This window comes from Podarcis liolepis, assembly GCF_965112155.1.
Source record: "Podarcis liolepis genome assembly, chromosome: 7".
NCBI classification, from domain to species: domain Eukaryota; kingdom Metazoa; phylum Chordata; class Lepidosauria; order Squamata; family Lacertidae; genus Podarcis; species Podarcis liolepis.
This window is the reverse complement of record NC_139561.1, coordinates 21,112,891-21,134,191: the sequence shown is the minus strand read 5'-3', so window position 1 is coordinate 21,134,191 and position 21,301 is coordinate 21,112,891. Positions and strand designations below refer to the sequence as shown.

Here is a 21,301-nt window from a genome sequence, read left to right as displayed (position 1 = left end):
ATTCCCTTGAGAATGTACAAAGCATTTTTGTTTTAGCTTTTAACGATGCACAGCCTCACAGTACTTTCATACTAAGACAGCCTTTCCCAAACTTTAGAGTCCCCAAGTATGGTTGGACTGCAACTCCTACCACACCCAGATGATATGGAGATGATGGGAGATGTAGTCCCAAACCATCTAGGGAACCAAGGTTGTGGGAAGGTGTTTCCCAAACTTGGGCCTCCAGCTGTTTTTTGGACTATGACTCCCATCATCCCTAGCTAGCAGGAACAGTAGTCAGGGATGATGGGAATTGTAGTCCAGAAACAGCTGGAGACCCAAGTTTGGAAAACACTGCTCTAAAGCAGAGGTGGGCAAGCAGTTGCTCACTGCATGTTTGCTGGACTCCAACTCCCATCAGCCCCAGCCTGCATGGCCAATGGTCAGGGATGCTGGGAGTCATAATCCAATGACACCGGAAGGCCCATAGTTTACCCATCCCGAGATGGGGATCCTCCCGTGCCTGGGAGAGGGGAGCACCATTTAGAAAGGAGGTGCCTCTGCATGAGTATCTGCTCTGGCTTTTATTAAGATACTGAAACAAAGGTGGGGAACTCCCATTAGCCTCAGCCAGCATTGAGGGAAGATGGGAGCAGCAGCCTGAGAGAAGATGGGTGTGGCAGCCCAGCAACATCTGGAGGGCCAAAGAGAGAACAGCGAGGCATCTGGAAGCCCCAAAAAACTCACCACAAGGCCCGTCAAACTTCTTGAAAAGGTTCTCTTGCTTGTCGCAGGCGTGCCTGTTGAGGTGGCACTCGCTGCGGTAGTCCTTGCCGTCGCTGCCGCACACCACGTTCTCAGGCACGCCGCTGCATGAGGACGGGCAGATGCACTTAGCCGACAGCCCATCCGTGGAGCGGGCACAGGTGCTTCCAAAGCTGCAGGTCACCTCTGCGCAGGGGTCCTTCGAACCTGGGGGAAAGAAGAGGAGGCGCAGGGCCTGGACTGATGAGCATGCAAAAGTATGGCTGAACAAGGGAACTGATGAGAGGTGCAATGTTTGGCAAGTGTGCATGGTGGGGGAGATGTTGCTTAGGAATGGCGCTTAACAACTTGGGTCCAGGATATCTCAGGGACCACTTGATCCCTTATATGCTTGCCAGATCACTAAGGTCAAGAAAAAAGCTCACCAAGAACTCAGGCCAGTATAAGTTTCAGTAGTGGGAGTGGGCCCTACTTGAAACTTATACTGGCCTGAGTACTTGGTGGCCTTTTTCTTGGTATATTTAATAACAAGAACTCCAACTTATTTAACGTTAGATCACTAAGGTCTTCAGGGGAGTCACTGTTAGTAGTTTCCTGTGGGTTCAGTATTGTGCATCTAATTTTATGGAACCCCCTTCCAGCTGAAGCCAAAGAGGCATCCTGTTGAACTTCCAACATTTATTGAAGACTCCCCCCCCCCCAAAGGCTTTTAAACTGAATTCTCATTTTATAGTTATATCTCATTTTTTAGTCTTATTGCATTGGGGTTTTTTGTACACTGCTTAGAGATGGCTGTGGTTATTGCTGAAGCAACAAATGATAATGTTTGGTGGGAATCCCTACCAAATGGTGAGAAATAGACCTTACAGAACTACAACTCCCAGAGTTCACTGGGAAGAGGGATTGTCAAGCCATTCTAGGAATTGTAGTTCTGTGAGGGGAATGGGGCCATCACCTAATAAATCTCGGCACCCTTAAAAAGGAGTCTCGGGGGGGGGGGGAAGAGCCATGACTGTTTAAAGTGGTATGATACTGCTTTAAATGTGCAGACGGGGCCTCTATGTGGGTATAATGTTGACATGATTGGCACTGCATATTGTAAAGTAACCTCTTAGAATGCTTAATGCTCATTTAAACTTTCAATGTTTTAAATTAAACAGTAATTGTTGGGTTCTCAGAGGTATACGGTAGCGTACTTTGATTTGTTACGGCTATTGTGCTCCCCGTGCTTAAATTGTCTCTTACATGGATGGCTCTGAGTACAACGTTATTTGCAGGAAGTTAGGGATATGAAATGACTGATACTAAAAGGAAATGGAGAGGATAAAAGACTTGAAGGAGTTTGCGGTAGTCTTGTTATATTATATGAGCTAGGCCAGGAACAGGGAACCTTCTACAGACTGAGGGCAACATTCTCTTCTGGGCAGTCTTTCTGAAGGTGGGGGGGGGGGGTGAGGGGGCGGTCAGAAGCCAAAGAAACCCCAAACTGTGCCAGCCACAGGACATCTCTTAACGTACCATGAGCAAAATGTAATGAGGGAAGGAAAGAGACATCAAGAAGCTGCTCTACATTTGACCGGGATGGGCCAAATGTTATTTATAGGCCCCGGCTACAGCCTCATTTATTTAATTATTTATTTACAACCACCACCCCCTTTCATTTGTCACTCTCCTCCCTCCCTCCCCCTTTCCCAATCCCCCATTATTATTTTAAATAAATCACTCTGGCACTCGCATCGTCCTCCCTTCCCTGCTTCCAGGAGAGCCCCCAGCGGGAGGCGAGAAGCTCAGATTTATCGAGAGAGCCGAGAGGGATCCTCATCAGGGGAGGGCACTGAGAATGGAGGGAGGGAAGGTCAACTTAATTTACTTGGAGACATGCAGGCTGGGGGGCTGGGGGGCTGGGGGGAGGTGTTCATTTGCACAATTCTTCGCTAGCAGCTGCTGCGTGCCACGTTACCAAGGAGGGTCCATTAGCCTCACTTACGGCCGGGCCTCTCCAGGAAATAAGCTGCTCTGGGGCACAAGCCACACTTAGGCACATCAGACTCTGTGTGCATGCACAAAGTGCTTCTGTCGCAGGTAGACCCGAGGCATAAGGAAGCAGGCCTGTTTGTCATTGAGAAGGTAGGGGGGGCGGCAAGAGGGGGAGCAGGAATTTTGGCCGAGGGATTCTACGCAGGACTCAGAGAGAAAGTGCCCCCAACTTTCCTTCTCCTCCTTCCCCATCTCAGCTTTCATGTATCCACACAGGCTTTCAGGCGATCTCCCTTACCCTCTTTCTCTCTAGACTGCCCCCAGCTAATGTCTGCTTCCAATCCCCCCACTTCCCGTTTCCAGCTAAAGCTCACTTCCCGTTTGCACCCCACCAGGCACCCACTTCCCATTTCATCTGCACCCAGAAACCCACTTCCTGTTTCCTCCCCACCAGACATTCACATAAAGGTAAAGGGGATCCCTGACCATTAGATCCAGTCGCGACCGACTCTGGGGTTGCGGCGCTCATCTCGCTTTATTGGCCATGGGAGCCGGCATACAGCTACTGGGTCATGTGGCCAGGATGATTAAGCCACTTCTGGCGAACCAGAGCAGTGCACGGAAACGCCGTTTACCTTCCCGCTGGAGCGATACCTATTTATCTACTTGCACTTTGACGTGCTTTCGAACTGCTAGGTTGGCAGGAGTAGGGATCGAGCAATGGGAGCTCACCCTGTCATGGGGATTCGAACCACTGACCTTCTGATCAGCAAGTCCTAGGCTCTGTGGTTTAACCCACAGCGCCACCCGCGTCCCTGACATTCACATACTTCCTGCTAATAGGGTTGCCATAATTATCAAAAAGTGAAAATTCTGTCAGCTTTTTTTTTTGCCAAAGTTGTTGAGCTATTTTTAAGGGAAATTGGCAAAAAACGACACTGCCGACATTGGTTGCCATACACCCAGATTTTCCCAGACATTTAGCTGATTTCCGTCCAGACACTGCTTTCGACTGCAGTATTCTGGGTATTTATTTCCAGGAATATCCAGGCGTATGGCAACCCTACCTGTTAAGTGACGGAGGTGAGATTTAAAGAAGGGTGGCAGTGTTCACATACGCCCAGAGGTTTGGAGAGTGGTGAGAAGAGAACAGGTCTGGTCTGCAGTGGCTCTCTTTCTACAGAATGCTCTCCCCAGGAAGGCCTGCCTGGCACCAATCCTTCGGGTGAACGCACCTTGAACGCACAGAATGCACCTTGTTTTAGAGGGGGAGAACAAGAAAAAAAAATATTTTTTTCCTGTTCTCCCCCTCCTATGGTCCGGTGCTTCCTATGGTCTGGTGTGTCCAATAGAGTGAAAAATATAGTAGATGTTAGGCAAAGAGGCTCGTCCTGACCCAAATGAGTCAAGGCCCAGCTCAGTTACTCACCACATGCCCCTTTGCTGATGACTTTGATCCGGCGCTGTTGGTTGCATTGAGCCTTTTCCAGCTCGCATTCATTGCTGTAGGTAGAATAATCCGAGCCACAGACAGGGGCCACCACTGAGGGGCACGTGGTCTTCTTGCACACACATAGTCCCTGGGAGGGGCCCGTTGCACTCCTCTCGCACACGGCGCCAAACCCACACAGCACACCTCGGCACACTGGATGGGAGTGCAAAGATAAAAAGGACAATTAAGCAATGAATGAGGGTTGGTTTCTCAGAAGAGGGAAAACTAAGCATGAATCTCAACTTTAAAATAGTGTGTGTGTTTCCAGCTCAAGTTTTTAGTCCTTATGCCTATGGAAAGACAGACTGAAAAAAATTATGGCCAACAAGCCTGTGTAGACAACGAACTGGGATCTCAGAAACTCACATGCAAGCTACAGTACTAGCTTAAGAGCACGGACTTCCTGAAGTCACTCTCAGCCTTAGCGTCTGTGAAATGGAAACAGTGGCCTTCCTCACAGAGTTGCCGTGAGGGCACAGCAACTAAAGTCAACAAAGGGGTTTGTGAATTAATACGCGTTGTGCGAATGCTACATCACAGCAGGATGTAGTGAGATCTCGGGAGGTAATAGAGAGAGGAGCAATTGTGGTAAGAATGGCAATTTGGGATTAAGGAAATGATTTTCAAGGTGTGGCTCTTTCTAGCTTGGCTCTTCAGAGTCATAGAGCACACTGCAGAACGCATCCCCAGGGCTTCAGGCAAGGAACATTCCCAGCCTTGAACCTGGGACCTTCTGTATGCAAAACAGATGCTCTACCTCTTATCTGCATCCGTTTTCTTAATAGGAAGGTGGGAAGTTCTTTTATACTGATTCCAGAACTACAGAATCATAGGACTCTGTAGGGTTGGAAGGGTCCCATGTGGGAATCACAGGAGCCCCCAGAGCCTGAGAAAAATGAGCTGGGAAGCCCCAGTATGGAAGGCGGCCACTGGCGGGCTGCTCACTCTGCGCCCTCAGAACCCCCTGTCCCGTGCTACATCCACCGCTGAGCCACAGCCCCTTCTCTGAAAATAAAGGACGATTCTAGTCCTCATGGCTCTCAATAAAGGATTGCAACGGGAACACAGGAAGCGGCCTTATGCTGAATCAGAACTTTGGTCCATCAACCTCAGTGTTGTCTACACTGACTGGCAGCGGCTCTCCAGGGTTTCAGGCAGGAGTCTCTCCCATGCTGCCAGGATGCCCAGAGGGAAGGCCAGGAGCCCTTTGGCCACCACTTGTCCATCTAGCTCAGTACTGTCTGCACTGACTGGCAGCATCCCTTCAATTTTCCAGGTAAGGGGACATTCCCAGCTCTACCTGGAGATGCTGGGGGCTGAATCTGGATCTTCTGCATCAAAGCCGATGCTCTACCATGGAGCTATGGTCTTTTTCCAAAGGAGGAGGCAGCACCAAGCTAAATGGACCCCCCCCCTTTACTAAATCCTAGCACTCCAGGTGATGGTTATCTCTACTTACTTCCTCAAAAGATAGATAGTTCCCTTGGCATGCTTTTTCTCAAATTTATCTATTTAGGAAGAGATGCCTGCTTTTTTCTCTCTCTGTGCCCTGAGGCAGATAATGACAAGATAAACATAACCAAACGCATGAAGCCTCCGCTCAATAATCAATGAACAACTCAATTAGCAACCCCCCCCCCAAAAAGTCCAGTGACTCAACTCAATAAAGCCATAAAATCAACATTAATCAAAATAGTCTACTCATCACAGATAGTTTTGCAAATAAAATGTGTGTTTGGTGAGGAGGAGAGCTGTAGTGGCATAGCAACCAGGATGCTAGAATGGGAGACCGAGGACCTGGGAAACCGGGGTACAAATCGCCCACTTGGCCATGACGCCCACCACGGTGATCTTGGGCCGGCCAGTCACTGCCACCCAGCCTAACCTACTTCTCAGGGTTGTTGTGGGAATGAGATGAGGGCCGGGGGCGGGGGGAGAACCATGGATGCCAGTTTGAGCTCCCTGGAGGAAATGGTGGGATATAAGTGCAATAAATAAATAAAACAGACGTGTGGGGGAGGCTGCAGGGGGAGGGGTTGAGCCTGTTGCCAGATTATTTTGGGTGCGAGTGTCAGAATCTGAGGAACAGGTTACCCAGGGTTGCCATATTACAAAAAGTAAAATTCCTGACACCAGCAAAGACCCCAAAATTGTTGAGCCTTTAAAAAAAACAAAAACTACCAAAACCAACCCTGAAAATAGTGACTTCAAGCTTTTTGAGCTGTTTTTGCTGCTTTTTCCATTGTGTTGCCATACACCCTTCACATTTTGCCGAATTTTGCAAAATTCCCTCCTGACGTATGGCAAGGTTACCAGACAATTTGGGAGCAAAAGTCAGCAGCAAGGTTAGTAGATATGTGTGAACAGCACACCCCAGTGTGGGAGAACTTCAGACCAGGGCAGGATGGCTGAATGTGATCCTTAAGACTGCTCTGTTTGGTCCTCAGGAATCCCCCCAGCCTATGCCCCTCACAAGCCTTGCCATCTTGAGTGTTTTTGCCTGGCTGGAATATGTCCTAAGAATATAAGAAGAGTCCTTCTGGATCAGGCCAAGGACCCACCTAGTCCAGCATCCTGTTCTCACAGTGGCCAATCAGATGCTTCTGGGAACCTGGCAAGCCACTCCCCCCACCATGAACGCCTGGGAAGAAGATGGCACAGAGATGCGCATCACATCCTTTGCTTTACGTTCTTTAGCTTAACTCCGCCTCCTTTTGCACCTGGCCCTGCCCACTGCTTGGACACGGCCCCTGGGAGGATGCAGGTACCTCACACAGTTTTGTTTCCAAAAAGAAATCATGCTTTGTTTTGTTTCCGAAAGTCCGCGAGGCAAAAGAGAGAGGACAGACACATCATAAATCAATCCCTGGTTGCAGAGGCCCTCTCAAGCCAATACACCTGGCAGTTCTCCAAACAAAACTGTTGAATTGCTGTTTTTATTTCTGAGTACACAGTGTGATGTTGTATTGTCCTTTTACTATTTTTTGTTGGGAGCAAAGGTGGCTGGGACAACCCAGTTGGATGAGCGGCATATTATTATTATTATTATTATTATTATTATTATTATTATTATTATTAAATAATTTGGCTCTTCTGTTTTTAAATATGCTTGTTCATTGTATGCTTGCTTTGATCTCATTTTTGTTACATTTGCTGCATAAATTCAAACTCCTTTAAAACATTCTGTTTGATTTTTTTTTTAATATGGAGTTTCTAGGGGAACTTTCAAGGCTTCGAGCCTCAAAACCACCAACTTGATAGACACACAATAATTACAGATTGCAATTAGGAATGTGGCGGGAGGGTGGGTCGCCTTCCTAATAAGAGATGCACTATTCTTGTTATCACGCATGCTAATCAGAGGAGCCAGCACCAGCCAGTTCCCCATCTAAATTGCAAATGAAGGAGAGGTGCTTGGCTGTTCTTTTTTAATTTGGGAGGTGGGTGGTGGTGGTGGGAGGAATGCCAGGTACGGGAAGCTGAGAAGTGTACACACACACACACACACACACACACACACACACACAGTGTGTGTAGCGTGTGACTTTTCATGTCCCCTCCAAAGAGAGGTGTTATCCAAAGCATCAGCCTCAGATCTCGGACACCAGGGTAGCAAATCCTCATCTGGCCCCCAACAGCCTTGGGCAACTTGCTCTTAGCTGAGATGATTCTGTGCATCTTTGATCTCGCGCACACATACTCATCCTTACAACCAAATTTCAGGTGTTGTTTTTTTTAAGCTGCAGTCATTGCGCTTTGGAAAGCGTTGCGCAAATGGAGAAGTTCTGGCACCTTCCGTAGGTCTGCAGTCTTTTTCCTCTCAGGGCAGAATGTGGGCCCTTCTGGGTAGAAAGAGGAAGGCAGGAAGTGGCCTAAAGACACCAGGGTCCCCTCCAAACACCTGTTACGTCCACACCGCCCATTTAAAGAACATTTAAATCACACCTCTCCCTTTCTCAAAGAATCTTGGGAACTGTAGTTTGTCAAGGGTGCTGGGAGTTGTAGCTCTGGGGATGAACTGCAGTTCCCATGATTCTTTGGGAAGGGGGCGATGTGCTTTAAATGTACAAAGCCATAGTACATTTTTTGCAAATGTAAAAAGCCAGCCCTTTATCACACATTTTGTGATGATTTGTGCTCTTGATGTGATGAATTGTGCTGAGCCTCTCCAATTCAGGCAGGATTTCCTGATCCACAGGCTTTAAGGCTGCAATCCAAACCCCTGGCAGGGAGCTGCAGGCTTAATGGAGAGGTGGTGCCGCCGTGACACCTACAGTCCTGCCACTCATGCTGTCTACCCATTAGGTGGAAAGTGTTCAGCAGAGTGATGCTGTAATTTCTGTCTCCTTCCTCACCTGACTTACAGTTAAAGGCCAAAACTCAGTGGTAGAGCCTTCTGCTTGCCATGCAGAAGGTTCCAGAGAGGTGCTGCCAGCCTATGTAGACAATATTGGGTGAGATGGACTGGGTATAAAGCAGCTTTCTCCATTCCTCCGAACTTCACCCCCTTGACCTCCCCAAGCTGACAGGTGCTTCCATCTCTTCTTGCTGCTCCTTTTACAATCACTTCTTCCTCTCTGCCTTCCCCTCCCCTCTCTATTTGTAGCAAAATTCCTACTCAGCCATGAAGCTTTTGGGCTAGCCAGGGGTCAGAAACTTTTTCAGCAGGGGGCCGGTCCACTGTCCCTCAGAACTTATGGGGGGCCGGACTATATTTTGAAGAAAAAAAGTTGAATGAATTCCTATGCCCCACAAATAACCCAGAGATGCATTTTAAATAAAAGGACACATTCTACTCATGTAAGAACACGCTGATTCCCAGACCATTCGTGGGCCGGATTTAGAAGGCGATTGGGCCGGCCCCAGCCCCTGGACCTTAGTTTGCCTACCCATGAGCTAGCCTTTGTCTCTCAGCCTACCTCACAGGGTTGTTGTCAGGATAACCTGGGGAAAGAGTAGGAATGCCATCCTGAGCTCCTTCGAGGAAAGGTGGGATATCAATAGAGGAAGGACGGAAGGAGAATTGGCATAATTAATTATTGCCCTCAATAATTCTGTTGATTTATTGCTGCTTCTGTGAGGATTGATTTTTTGCTTGCTTGTTTGTTTAACTTTGTAAAAATATTGCTGCTTAACTATGTTTCAGATATATATATATATATATATACACACACACACACACACACAGAGAGAGAGAGAGAGAGAGAGAGAGAGAGAGAGATCGTATTTTTCGCCCTATAGGACGCACCGGCCCATAGGACGCACCTAGATTTTTTTGGGGGGGGGGGAATAAAGCCCGAGCTTCCCCCGACCCCAGAACGGGTCCCAGAGCGATGCCGAAGCTCCAGGAGCCTGGGAGCGCAGGCAGCTCTGCGCAACCTTCAGGAGCCCGATGCGGCTTCGCACCGGGCTCCCTAGGGCTGCGCAGAGCTTTGTGAAGGCTGGAGAGGGAGAGGGGTCGGTGCACACTGACCCCTATCGCTCACCAGGCTTCAGCAAAAGCCTGTATTCGCCCCATAGGATGCACACACATTTCCCCTTCATTTGTGGAGGGGGAAAAGTTCAGATCCCTGCTTGTCCATGAAGCTCACTGGGTGTGGCCTTGCCGTCAGTCATCACTGCCTCTCTCGGCCTAACAGACTTCACAGGGTTGTTTTAAGGATTAAATGGGGAGAGGGAGAGCCATGCCCCTTGGGCTCCTTGGACAAAACAGGGATATAAACACAATAAATAACAAACAAATCTCTCTCACCATTGCCTTGTGGATCCTGGGGGATGGAGAGCTGGGGCAGAAATGTCAAAAACACATAAATGCCCTGGCATGTTTGTCTGTGTTAAGAACAGCCCCCCCCCCTCGTGCCCTCTCCACCTTCACAATGCATACACACCCTATTATGCATTTCTCTCCGTTACTGATTTAGTTATATGTATATTTTAATTTATAATTGTATAGGGACATCGCAGACCCACACGCAAAGAGCTGTGTTCTACGGACAAAGCGCCCAGCTAAGGAAATGGCCTGGCCTACATAACAGCGGGAGAACGGAAATAAATAAAAAATAAATGAATAAAAAAAAGATAATGTGTGGGAAAAGAGAAATCATAAAAGGGGAGAGGAATGCTTTTTTAAAAAAAAAAAAAGGGAAAAAGAAAAGAAAAACAGCACGCTTGCCGGCGGTTCATTTACACTTCAATACTTGGGCGCCTGGCTTCAGCTGCCTGGAGAGAGTTTAAGCTCATATGCACAGCAACAATGCACAGCGCTAAGAGACTAATATCGTCAAATAAATAAAGAAGACGAAGAAGAAGAAGAAGCTTTCGTTCGCTCCTGCCCAATATCTAAAAGCAATTTATCATTTTTATGAAGCTCTGTGGATCGTCTCTTTCTCAGCATATATATATATATGAGAGAGAGTCTTTTTCTGGAAACAACCCCCCCCCCCCAATTTTCACACAGTGAGATAAGGGGGTGGGGAAGGGAGGCGAGAAAAGCAAAATGGGGGTCTAAAAATGCAGAGCGAGAGAGGGATTGACTTGATGATTATTTCCTTCCCTTTCTCCACCCCCACATCCAGCCAACCAGCCCACTCCCCCCCCCCCCGCACCCTGGCTGCCCTCCTCCCCATCCTCCTTGTGCTCCTTCTTCCTGGAGCTGAAGTCTTAAAAGAGTTTGTAGTGCATTATCAAGCTGTCACTCAGAGAGCAAGGAAGGCACAGAAGACAAAGCGTCTCGGTGGCACTGGGAGAAGACATACGTGTTGGGAAAAGGACCGAAGGCACATAGGCACCTCTTGCCAAGCTGTGGGGGCTGGAGCTCAATGGTCAAGAAAAAAATGAGCTGTAGCTCAGCGGTTAGAGCATCTGCCTGGCATGCAGAAGGTCCCGGGTTCGACCCCGCCCCCGGCATCTCCAGGTAGATCTGGGAGAGACTCCCTCCCTGAATTCATGGAAAGCACCTGCTAATCAGTGTATCCCCTAGTGAAGCCATCCCTGCAGATTAAAGCCTTCTAGATGCAAGAGCTGTAAGCATCTCCTTTGCATGCAGAAGGTCCTGAGTTCAGCCCCTGGACACTCCCATTCAGAAAAGGGAGATGACATTTTTATTCCCACCCCAAGGGCAACATTCCCTTATCGGAAAGCTTGGGATGGGGGACGGGGGGGGGCACATGCCAGTAGTGGGCGGGGTCAGAGGCAAAAGTGGGCAGGGCAACATGTGTAAATTATTTTTGCACACTAAACTGGTTTCTACTCACACCCCAGGCAAGCAAGACTATAGAAGCCCCCTTGGGAATTCATTGGTGAACATCATCATCATCAAAAATAGCTGTTACTGTTATTGTTATTTCATTTTTATGCCACACTTCTGACTGAGTTGCCCCATGAATAAACTGTCATCATGAGCAGGCAGAGGGCCTTCTCGGTAGTGGCACCCACCCTGTGGAACGTCCTTGTATCAGATGTCAAGGAGCTAAGCAACTATACAATATTTAAAAGACATCTGAAGGCAGCCCTGTAGAGGGAAGTTTTTAATCTTTAATGTTTTATCATTTTTTTTATATGCCGGAAGCCGCCCAAGGTGACTGAGGCAACCTAGGCAGATGGGTGGAGTACAAACAATGAAATTATCATCATCCCCATTGTCCACAGTGACTGGCAGTGGCTCTCCAGGGTTTCAGACAGGGAAGATTCCCAGCCCTACCTGGAGATGCCAGGAATTGAACCTGGGATCTTCTGCTCTACCAGAGATTCCTGTACACACACACCTATCTTCCCATGCTCTATCCAGCTAACAGAGACACGTTATCACAATCCCAAAGCACACCCCTGCCACGCAAAAGCCATTATGGAGGGGGCATGGATTAAGGCTGGGTGAGGGGTGTTGTTTGGGGGAAGGGGGTGGCCTAGGGAGACTCAGGAGGGGCAAAGAGAGAGGTCTGCAGGGCCGGGTCTGAGTTTTCCCACCCTTGTCTGAGTGCATCCCAAGAGATAGTGGCAAGTCCAAGCCCGAGGCTGTATCAGGCGCCCTGCTTTGCTTCTGTCGCCCATGTTGGTCTGAGACTGAGCCCATCCCCTCGGTTGCAAGATAACTTCCCCTCCTTTCCCTATTTCATTCTGTCAGGGCCAAGGCCTGGTGAATAATTCAGCGCAGGTTCAGCGAGGCTCTCGTGCCTCTGCCTCCCCTGGCAGGGCCGGGAGCGTGCGAGGACGCAGCTGGATGGGGAGGCCATGAAAGATATATGAATGTGGAGTGGATGGCATATGGCTGAGTTGCTTCGCAGTCCTCCCGGCACCCTATTTATCCCCTCCAGCCGTACCTTGCTCCAGCATCTCTGCCCCAAGCCAGGGCTGCAGCAGGGTTGAGGGGAACCATCGCAACAGTCACACTGCAAGGGGTTACTGCAGAAGGCCCCGGGTTCAATCCACAGATGGAAGACATCTGCCCCAAACTCTGGAGAGATCTTGCCAAACAGTGTAGACCCAAGGGCCACATGCCCTTCATGGCGACCTTTTGAGGGCCAAATGTCAGTGGCGAGCGGGGCCAGAGGCAAATTTGAGCAGGGCAACAAATGCTAGTGTTTGCCTTTGTACAGCAGGCCAGTTGCATATTCGCATACTCCTCTGTGTCCTCCATCCATCTCCTCTCATTCCATGGGCCATCTTTGACAAGGGGGCAGCACAAAGATGACAGGTGAATAATCCTACCCACTTGTCCAATTTGACTCCTAGGAGTGATGGGTGGAGACAGAGGACTGAACGGCCCTCAGGCAACATTACCTACCCATGGGAGCGATATCACCTGACAGGTGGGCATAGCTTAGCAAAGCCCAGTGTCTCAATCTGAACTGGAATCCCTGACAGGCCAAAACTGACCTGCTGGTTCCCTGTCCTGGTGTACAAAATTATAGAGTAGTGCAAGTACTGTTGAATATCAGCTTATTTCCTGGCTCCTCACTGCTGTGATAAGGATGGGGATATAACCCAGGAACATGCTTACATCAGCATGCTTAACTGGGTGCCTGAATACATGAGAGAAAACATCTGAAAGGGCATGGTTCCCTGTCCAGAGAGAATGAACTGACATTCTTGTAAGTAAACAGCACACAAGGAATTCTGTGCTTGTCTGAACTGGGCTGCAGTCAAGAAATTCCAAAGCACTGTCATCGTCGTAACCCTTTGAAGGATGGAGGAGGTTTTCAGACATCCTATCGCCAAACTCCTGAGCATCTGCTAAGGAATCTTGTGGCAGTTGTTAGTTATCGATACCAACAAACAGAAAAGCTCAAAAAAACAACAACCCGCAGTCTATCACCACGCCTCCCCATTGGCTAGCCGCCTGTGATGCCACGGAATGTTTGTGAGCATCCTAGCCACTCAGAGGCGGCTGGTGAGATGCAAGCAACAGAATGTTGACAATCAGAGCAAATCTCTGAAAGGAAGCAAAGGGTCAACGGCCATGGGAGGAGGGGGGGGGGAGGAGAAAAACAGCCATCTATCTTGCCAGCTGCTCCTTGATTGAACAAAGAGTGATATATTGTGGTGGGCTCAGAAGGAAAGCCACCTCAGTAGGCCCAGGTGTATTCCTTCACCACCACCACCCACTTTGGGTTAATTCCAATCACTAAGCTAACGCTTCCTTCGGTCTTTCCCATTAAAAGGATGGTTTGCCGCAGCTGCGCTGTAGACGGATGTTTGCTGGGATGGAAGGCCAGGAAGACAGGGCGGGGAGTCAGGGAAGGAGGAAGGACCGCTCCATTCTTCCAACCCTTCTGGCTGTATATGAAGATGCTGCTTACTCATACTTGTTACTGAGACAGTAGGAGATAATAATAAAGCTTTTTTTTTTAAGGCTACAAATTATTTTAGCTGTCAGGGTCAATTAATCAAAGTGGGCAGCTCAGCTACCCCAAAGGAGTACAGGAATGAAATCTGTTATTAAACCTTCTGCTCCTAAAACACACAGGAGAAAGAGGTTGGGGTGGGCGGGTGGGGGGGCTTAAGTGGTGGTCTTCTCAAAGAAAGGGCAAGGAGCACTTAGCCCCCTCCGAAGCCTTTTCTTCTTATTAGAGAGGTCCCTGGCTCTTCGCAAAAGGGGCTTATTATCGGCCATTATATCTTACTGACTCAGTCGGGGTCCAATCTACTGAGCAAACAAAGAAAGATCCACTTCCTTGTGCATCACAGGGAAAGAAACAAAGGGAATGTGGTTTTTTAAAAAGAAATAATTAATTTAACTGAATTTTTAGCTGGAGGGCTAGCAGCCACCCCCTTTTCACCTCGGCCTTTCCTCTCCTTAACTGCAGTCCGTTGGAAGGCTAGGCTAGTTTACTGTGCCCGCAATACTTCTGCAAAAGAAAGCAATTGGCTGGGGTTACTTCCCCCCTCCCCCCCCAAAAAAAAATATAGGAGTGACAAGCTGCATCTGCCCCAATGCTGTTTTCTGATGCAACTCTAAAGGGTGCAGGAGTCTTGAACTCTCTCTCTTATTTTCTCTCTGTCTGCTGCTCCTTCTAGTTAATCAATTACCTTAATGGATGAAGAAAAGCTTAAGCTGACTAAAGAGGTGCCCCACATAATTTAGCAAGACATTTTACTACGCCTTCTAATAGCAACCTCAGGTAGTGAGCACCAACTGGATTATAGCCAAAACAGGGCTACAGAGAATCCAAGCAGGAGGTAAAAGCATACCCATGGTGAGTAGGGAACGGTGAGGGGTAGATCCTTAGGTTTAAAGCAACATACCAAAACCTTACACTCAAATCTTAAGGGGAACCAATTGGGATTGAGTATTGTGTTGGTGACCCCCACATTACAATTACGTTCAAATCCATCTGGATTTAAGGATGGGCACCCAGGCTTGCTTCCTCTGCCCTTCCTGTCCCATTTTCCTTGTGTGTTGTGTCTTCTGGATTGCATGCCTGTGGACAGGAGCTGTCAACTTTCAATTGATTATATGTAAGCCACTGTGGGAGTCTTTTTGGCTGAAGAACGAAGCACAAACGCACTAAATAATAAAATAAATGAATGCCCTGTGTTTGCAGGGAGGGGGCCTTAATCCATAGCTTTGGTTCCACCAGCAGGGGGTGGGGGAGATGGATTTCTCTCCAAGACACCTCTAAAAAGCCAGGATGAATAAATGAAATGAAGGCTTTAATGCGCCCAGCGAAATGTTAAAAACATGGAACAGGTTTAAGATAATTGGCTCCATCATTGCAGGCGGAAGTCAGAGGGGGGTGGCGATGGTGGCCTGTGTTTTGAGTCAGAAGGTACTCCCCCCCCCCCCACTGCTGAAATGGGAGTCCTTTATATGCAATCAAAATTCCAGGCGTCTTGGCAGAAATGAGTCTAGTATAGCAAGGGAAAGGAATAATCAAATGGGAAAACTTACCAGGAAAAATAAAGGATGAATGTTTTAAGGCGCGGACTGAGCAACGCTTTTAAACCCACAGTTAAATTAAATTAAGGCACCGTGGGGGGTTGTCCCATTTATTTCGAGTGTGCCTGGCTAAAAGAGGAACCCAAATTGGATGAGAAAGGGTGGGGGTGTGGCGGGGGATCCTCCATACGAAGCGTGATGCGAAATGGTCTTGGGATTCCCACTGTAATAAACGCGACAGCCGATTCCTGATTAAATATCAAACTGCAGGTGGGCTGTTAAGGGATGGGAACATTCTTGTTAGATTATTGCGTCTGAAATGAAATCTCATCTAAAGGTGCCGTGGCAATCTTTTATTCCTCCACAGACAAGGGAAGATGCCTTTGTGCACAGCAGGCTGAGCGGGTTCAAGAGAGAGGGAGAGGGGGAGTCAAAGCCAGGCCAGCCAGCCTCCCTGTTCCTGACGCTTAGGGAGTGAGCCTATTTCAGGGATTCCGGGCTGCTGAATACATACAAAACTGACTATGGCTTTTCTTCACACTTGACAGCAGATCTGTGTCAACAGAGCCCGTCAGGTACTTGAAGTGTGATTATCAGTTCTTCTCCTTTCCAGGATAAACACACCCAGTTCCTTCAAGCTTCCCTTCAATACCACAGCCATCTTCGCTGCTCTCTTCTGAACCTGTTCCTGTTTCTCTGTTTCCTTCTTGTGATGCTCTTATATGGTGTCAGAGCACTGGTCCATTTACTCCAGGAAGGGGGACCCTCACGCCTGGGGACCAGATGCAGCCTTCCAGGACTATCTGGCTTCCAGAATTCTCCTTGGGTCACAACCCCTTCTCTTCAGGCCACACCTCCTTTCCCAAACCACACCCCTTATCTTCAGGCCACTCCCTTCTCAGGCAACACTGATGTCCTGCATCCTCCCTGTGTGCTTTTGCCCAGTGATAATGTGTGATAACACCTCTTGCTGGCCTGGATGGAGAGAGGGAGGTCTGCAGATAATCCGACTTTTCCGTGGCTGCAATGTAACCTACTGTACAGAGGTTAGAGTTGCATCCATGGCTCCACCCATTTTTGCTTCTGGCCCCTGGCCACTCACCGTATGTTCCTATGCTTTTGCACACAGTAGGTTGCACTGCATCATGGATTTTGTAGTATTGCAGCTCGATAAACAAGTACTGTTGGGAATGGACAAGATTACAGGTGGAAGACTTGGTAAGAAAGGTTTGGAACCACTGGAGGGATAATTGTGCTAAAAAAAAGTGGTGTGTGTGTGTCATGATTTGAACTGTGGTCCAACAACAACCACATTGGCTAGTCTGGCTGTAGCTGAATAAGCACGCACTGGACTTGAGGGGAAGCTCCCGATTCTGGTAAACCTGCCCCAGCTTACTGCAATTGCAAATTCCAACCCCAATCCTGCTTCCCCCCCCAGAGTCTGGCAGCAAGCCTATGTATTGGGGAGTGGGGGCAGCAAGAACAAGAGACGTGTTGCAGAAGATCAATTATAGTGTTAGCCTAAAACCTTCAAGAACGGCAGAGACTCCTGGAAAGGATTGGATTAGCAGGCGGAGACCACAGAGGAGGGGGGGGCAGAGAGCAGGAGCTGCGTAGCTGACCTTTTCCAGCCCTCACCACCACCACCACCCGTTGCTGTAGGAAAAGAGGGGGGAGTGAGAGAAAGGGGGCAAAGGTTTGTCAAAACAAAATCCACATCCCTAAGGCTTACTCGTCAGTAAGCACAGGCAGGGTCTGCAATCTGGGGAAACAAAGCGTGTGATTGCCTACTACTCCTAATTTGCCTCCCTAAATCCGCATGCTTCCCTTTCCTACTGATTAACCTGTTTCCAGGAGGGTTGTGGGCGGGAAAGAATTAAGGAGGGGAGTAATTTGAGGAGAGGCACCTTTGGCAAAGGAAGGTGAGATGGTCCCAACCCCAAACATGTGCGGAATGGCGAGGGCAGGATGTTCGCCTGGGCCTGGCTGAGCAAGGGGGGGAGGAGGAGGAGATGGATGTCACTGCTCATCCCTTCAAACAGGTAACCCGAGTCACTTTCTGTGGTGTAACAGCTGTCCTGATGGCTGCATTCACTGCCTCCTCTTCCCCCACCCGCTGGGACCAGATGGAGGAGCGGAGTGCCAATGCCAGTTATAAAAGCAAATTAACAAGAATGGCTTCCAGACCCCACCCAGACAAGTGGAGACACCCCCAAAGAATGTAGCCCCCCCCCCACTGAAACAGGAGGGGGTGTCCTCGCTTTCCCAGAGCAGTCACACCGACAAGATACACAAACCAAGCCACAGCAGAAGTGACCCGTGGAAAGGAGTCTTTATTCCAAGTCAGGCAGAGCCCTGGTAACACGGGCAAAATGGCAGGAATGAAGCAGCTGGAAACCCTATAAATAAAAAAAGCAAGAAAAGGCCCCAGAAGAAAAAGAGAGCGGGCATTGTGGGGGATTTCAGAGTCGCCTTTCCCCCCACAATGGGGCGGAGAAACAGGACAAAGGGTTCCAGGGACAACCAGAGCAGGGAGAAGGGGATGGTGTGCCAAGCAGTATGAAGGTATGAAGATTAGACAACAAAGGTGGATAGGAAGCTCCAAAAGCAATGCTGAATCACTAGCGTATCGCCAGAGACTCCCTTCCAGGCCCTTGTGAAATAACTTCAATGTGGTCAGATAAGAGAGATTCTGGGGAAGTTCTCCAGAACCAGAAATAAGCTTCTTCAGGGTGGCAATGCTAAGCTCAAAGGAATGATCCTGATTTATCTCCATCTCGGATTAAATTCTGAGCCGGGGGGGGGGGGCGGGGGAATCTTGGCTTGCACGGTCCTAAAACACCTAATGCAACTGAACCCTGGAGACTTTTATGGCAAGAAGTGTTTTCTGGTGGGTCACTGTTTGCACTTCACCAGCCATCCTCAGAGGCAATCCTACGCGTGTTTTATTCAAAGGAAGTTCCGCTGCGTTCCATTTATTTATTTATTTCACAAAATTTGTAGGCCTCTTGGTTGCAAAAACAAACAAACAACAAGCCCCAAAGTGGACTGCAAAAAGAATGAAACAATAAATAAATTAAATAGTAAATAAAAATAGTAAATAAAAAACAGTTAAAAACAACTAATTAAAACAGTAAGAAATAAAAATAAACGTAAGATAAAAACAGATTTTTAGAAGTCTGAGTAGGCTGGCCTAAACAAAAATGTTTTTAGCAGGCACCAAAAGGTGTGCAGTGAAGGCACCTGCCTGGTGTCAATAGCCAGGGAGTTCCAAAGTGTGGAACTCTTACAAATACGGAATGAGTATTATGGGGCAATTGTAACAGACAAAGTACAGTAGTACCTCGGGTTACATACGGTTCAGGTTACATACGCTTCAGGTTACAGACTCCGCTAACCCAGAAATAATACCTCGGCTTAAGAACTTTGCTTCAGGATGAGAACAGAAATCGTGTTCTGGTGGCGCAGCAGCAGCAGGTGGCCCCATTAGCTAAAGTGGTGCTTCAGGTTAAGAACAGTTTCAGGTTAAGTACGGACCTCCGGAACGAATTAAGTACTTAACCTGAGGTACCACTGTAGTCAAGTGTTGCATGTGGGGGTCAGACAATCTCGCAGGTAAATTGGTGTGAAATGCGGTTTACTCCCATTTTAAATGAGCATAGGATTGTGGCCTAAGAGCGTAATCCTATACATCTCTTCTCAAAAGCAAGTGCAGGAAAATCCAAAGTCAGAACACTTGATCGTGACATTGTAGAAAAATTCCCAGCAACTGGTGTCACTTAAGTGGTATATTTGAAATCTCAACACATTTCAACTTACAGATCACCAATTGATGTCTGCAGGGGTTGGAGAGCAGGAGGATATCTTTGTGCAATTTGAATGGGGTTCTGCAGTGTCAGATTAAACCAGGGCAGATTTAATTAGCCACTCTCTCCTGCTTATGTCCTCTGTTTTGGCAGCCTCCCTGTCTGCACTTGTTGCAAAGCGTGGAAAAAAGGCAGGCAAGCAGACCGATTGTTATTTTCAAACGCTGAGTGGGGGTGGAAATAGCAAGTCTCAACAGCAGAACAAATTTAGCAGCTGGCTAGTTTTCTGCCCAACATCTTTACTCTGAAGTAAGCCTTCCTGATTTCAGTGGGCACTTCTGATAAATGCTGCAATGGGTTGTGGTGTCCTTTAAAATGCTAAAAAATTGCCGTTTTATTTTCTTGAAAGTATTTGTTTTTTCTTTTTGTATGTGTAAAAGAAACTTAATAAAAAGAATTTTAAAAAAAAATGCTAAAAAATATCCTCCCTGAATCAATTACATTGGGGTGGGCCAATTTTAACGGGGGGGGGGGGGGCATAATGATGTCAGGTGAATGACAGGTAGGTGGCCCTGTCAGAGGTGGTTTGCAGGAGTCGGAGATATTGAGTTGTATCCAGTGTTAGCCCTACTAAGAGTAGAGCTATTGAAATTAACCAACGTGGCTAACTTGTGGTCCATTATTTACATTAGGTCTATTCTAAGCAGATCTTAGTTGTAAAGAGCCCAAAGAGTCCAAGTAGAGAATCTGGAAAAAGCATTGAGATAGATTCTTAAACCTGTTTCCTTTTTTTAAAGCAAGCTCTTCACTCAAGAAAACAGGTGTAGGAGTTGTCAGAAGCCAACTTCACAGCCCCAAAGGTTTGTTGCAGAAGGTAAATCCACATCAGTCCTTCTTCCACCAGAAGACCCACATAGGGAGACCCACACAAGGTTGGGGCAAGGGCTTGATTTGAAGCTTAGTCCCCAAACCCAGTTTTCTAGAGCCACAGGTCAGCCTTGAGAAGAAAGGAAGCAATACAGCGGTACCTCGGGTTACATACGCTTCAGGTTACAGACTCCACTAACCCAGAAATAGTGCTTCAAGTTAAGAACTTTGCTTCAGGATGAGAACAGAAATTGTGCTCCGGCGGCATGGCAGCAGCAGGAGGCCCCATTAGCTAAAGTGGTGCTTCAGGTTAAGAACAGTTTCAGGTTAAGAACAGACCTCTGGAACGAATTAAGTACTTAACCTGAGGTACCACTGTAATAGAGAGAGTACCCTCAAGCATGTGCAGAGTTCCCTTGAGGTCAGGGGACTCGGCTTCTGGGTAACCCCCAGCAACCTTCTGGTACTGAGCTGACAGCATCTGCCTTGCATGCAGAAAGTCTTGGGTTCAATTCCTGGCACCTCCAGGTGTGGATGTGAATGTACCCTGCCTGAAACCCAGGAGATTCTCTGCTATTCAGTGTAGAGAGCAGATGGAGCAATGGCCTGACTCAGTATCCTATGCTGGAAAGAGGGGATCCATCCTGGTAAACAATCTTCCTGGCTTTTGTTCTGAATCCGAATCTCTCTCATTTAAAGCATGGTGTCCATTTGCCGGTCTGGAGGGGATCCAGATCACACTCTCACCAAAAGACACACACACACAAATTCATCCCTTGCCACACAGGATGCGGTAGAAAAAACAATCAGAAAAGCTCAGCAGGAAAGGCGATTAAAACTCCAGGGTGGGAGATAGGAGCGTAGGATTTACCTAGTTTCATAGCTCTTAAAAAGTCTCCGAAGGCAGAAGCACTGGGATGGAAAAATAAACACTCCTCCTGCATGTACACGAACACAGAGCTCTTCCGTCTGAGTCCAAACATGCAACGAGATGTTTTTTGGAAGGGAAGGGGTGGGGAAAGAGGGAGCTGGAGCAGAGAA

At 48.0% G+C, this 21,301-nt stretch overlaps 1 protein-coding gene across 5 annotated transcripts in view; it reads right to left on the bottom strand.

Annotated features, from left to right (window-relative positions):
* Positions 1–21,301, bottom strand: part of AGRN (agrin) — a 240,152-nt gene that overhangs the window by 89,215 nt on the left and 129,636 nt on the right. For all 5 annotated transcript variants that reach the window (XM_083512750.1, XM_083512751.1, XM_083512752.1 and 2 more), the window contains 2 exons: positions 4,151–4,366; positions 727–951 (listed from right to left, as the gene is read on the bottom strand). In XM_083512750.1, the coding sequence (XP_083368876.1) occupies positions 727–951; positions 4,151–4,366 (441 nt within the window). The remainder of the gene's footprint in view (positions 1–726; positions 952–4,150; positions 4,367–21,301) is intronic.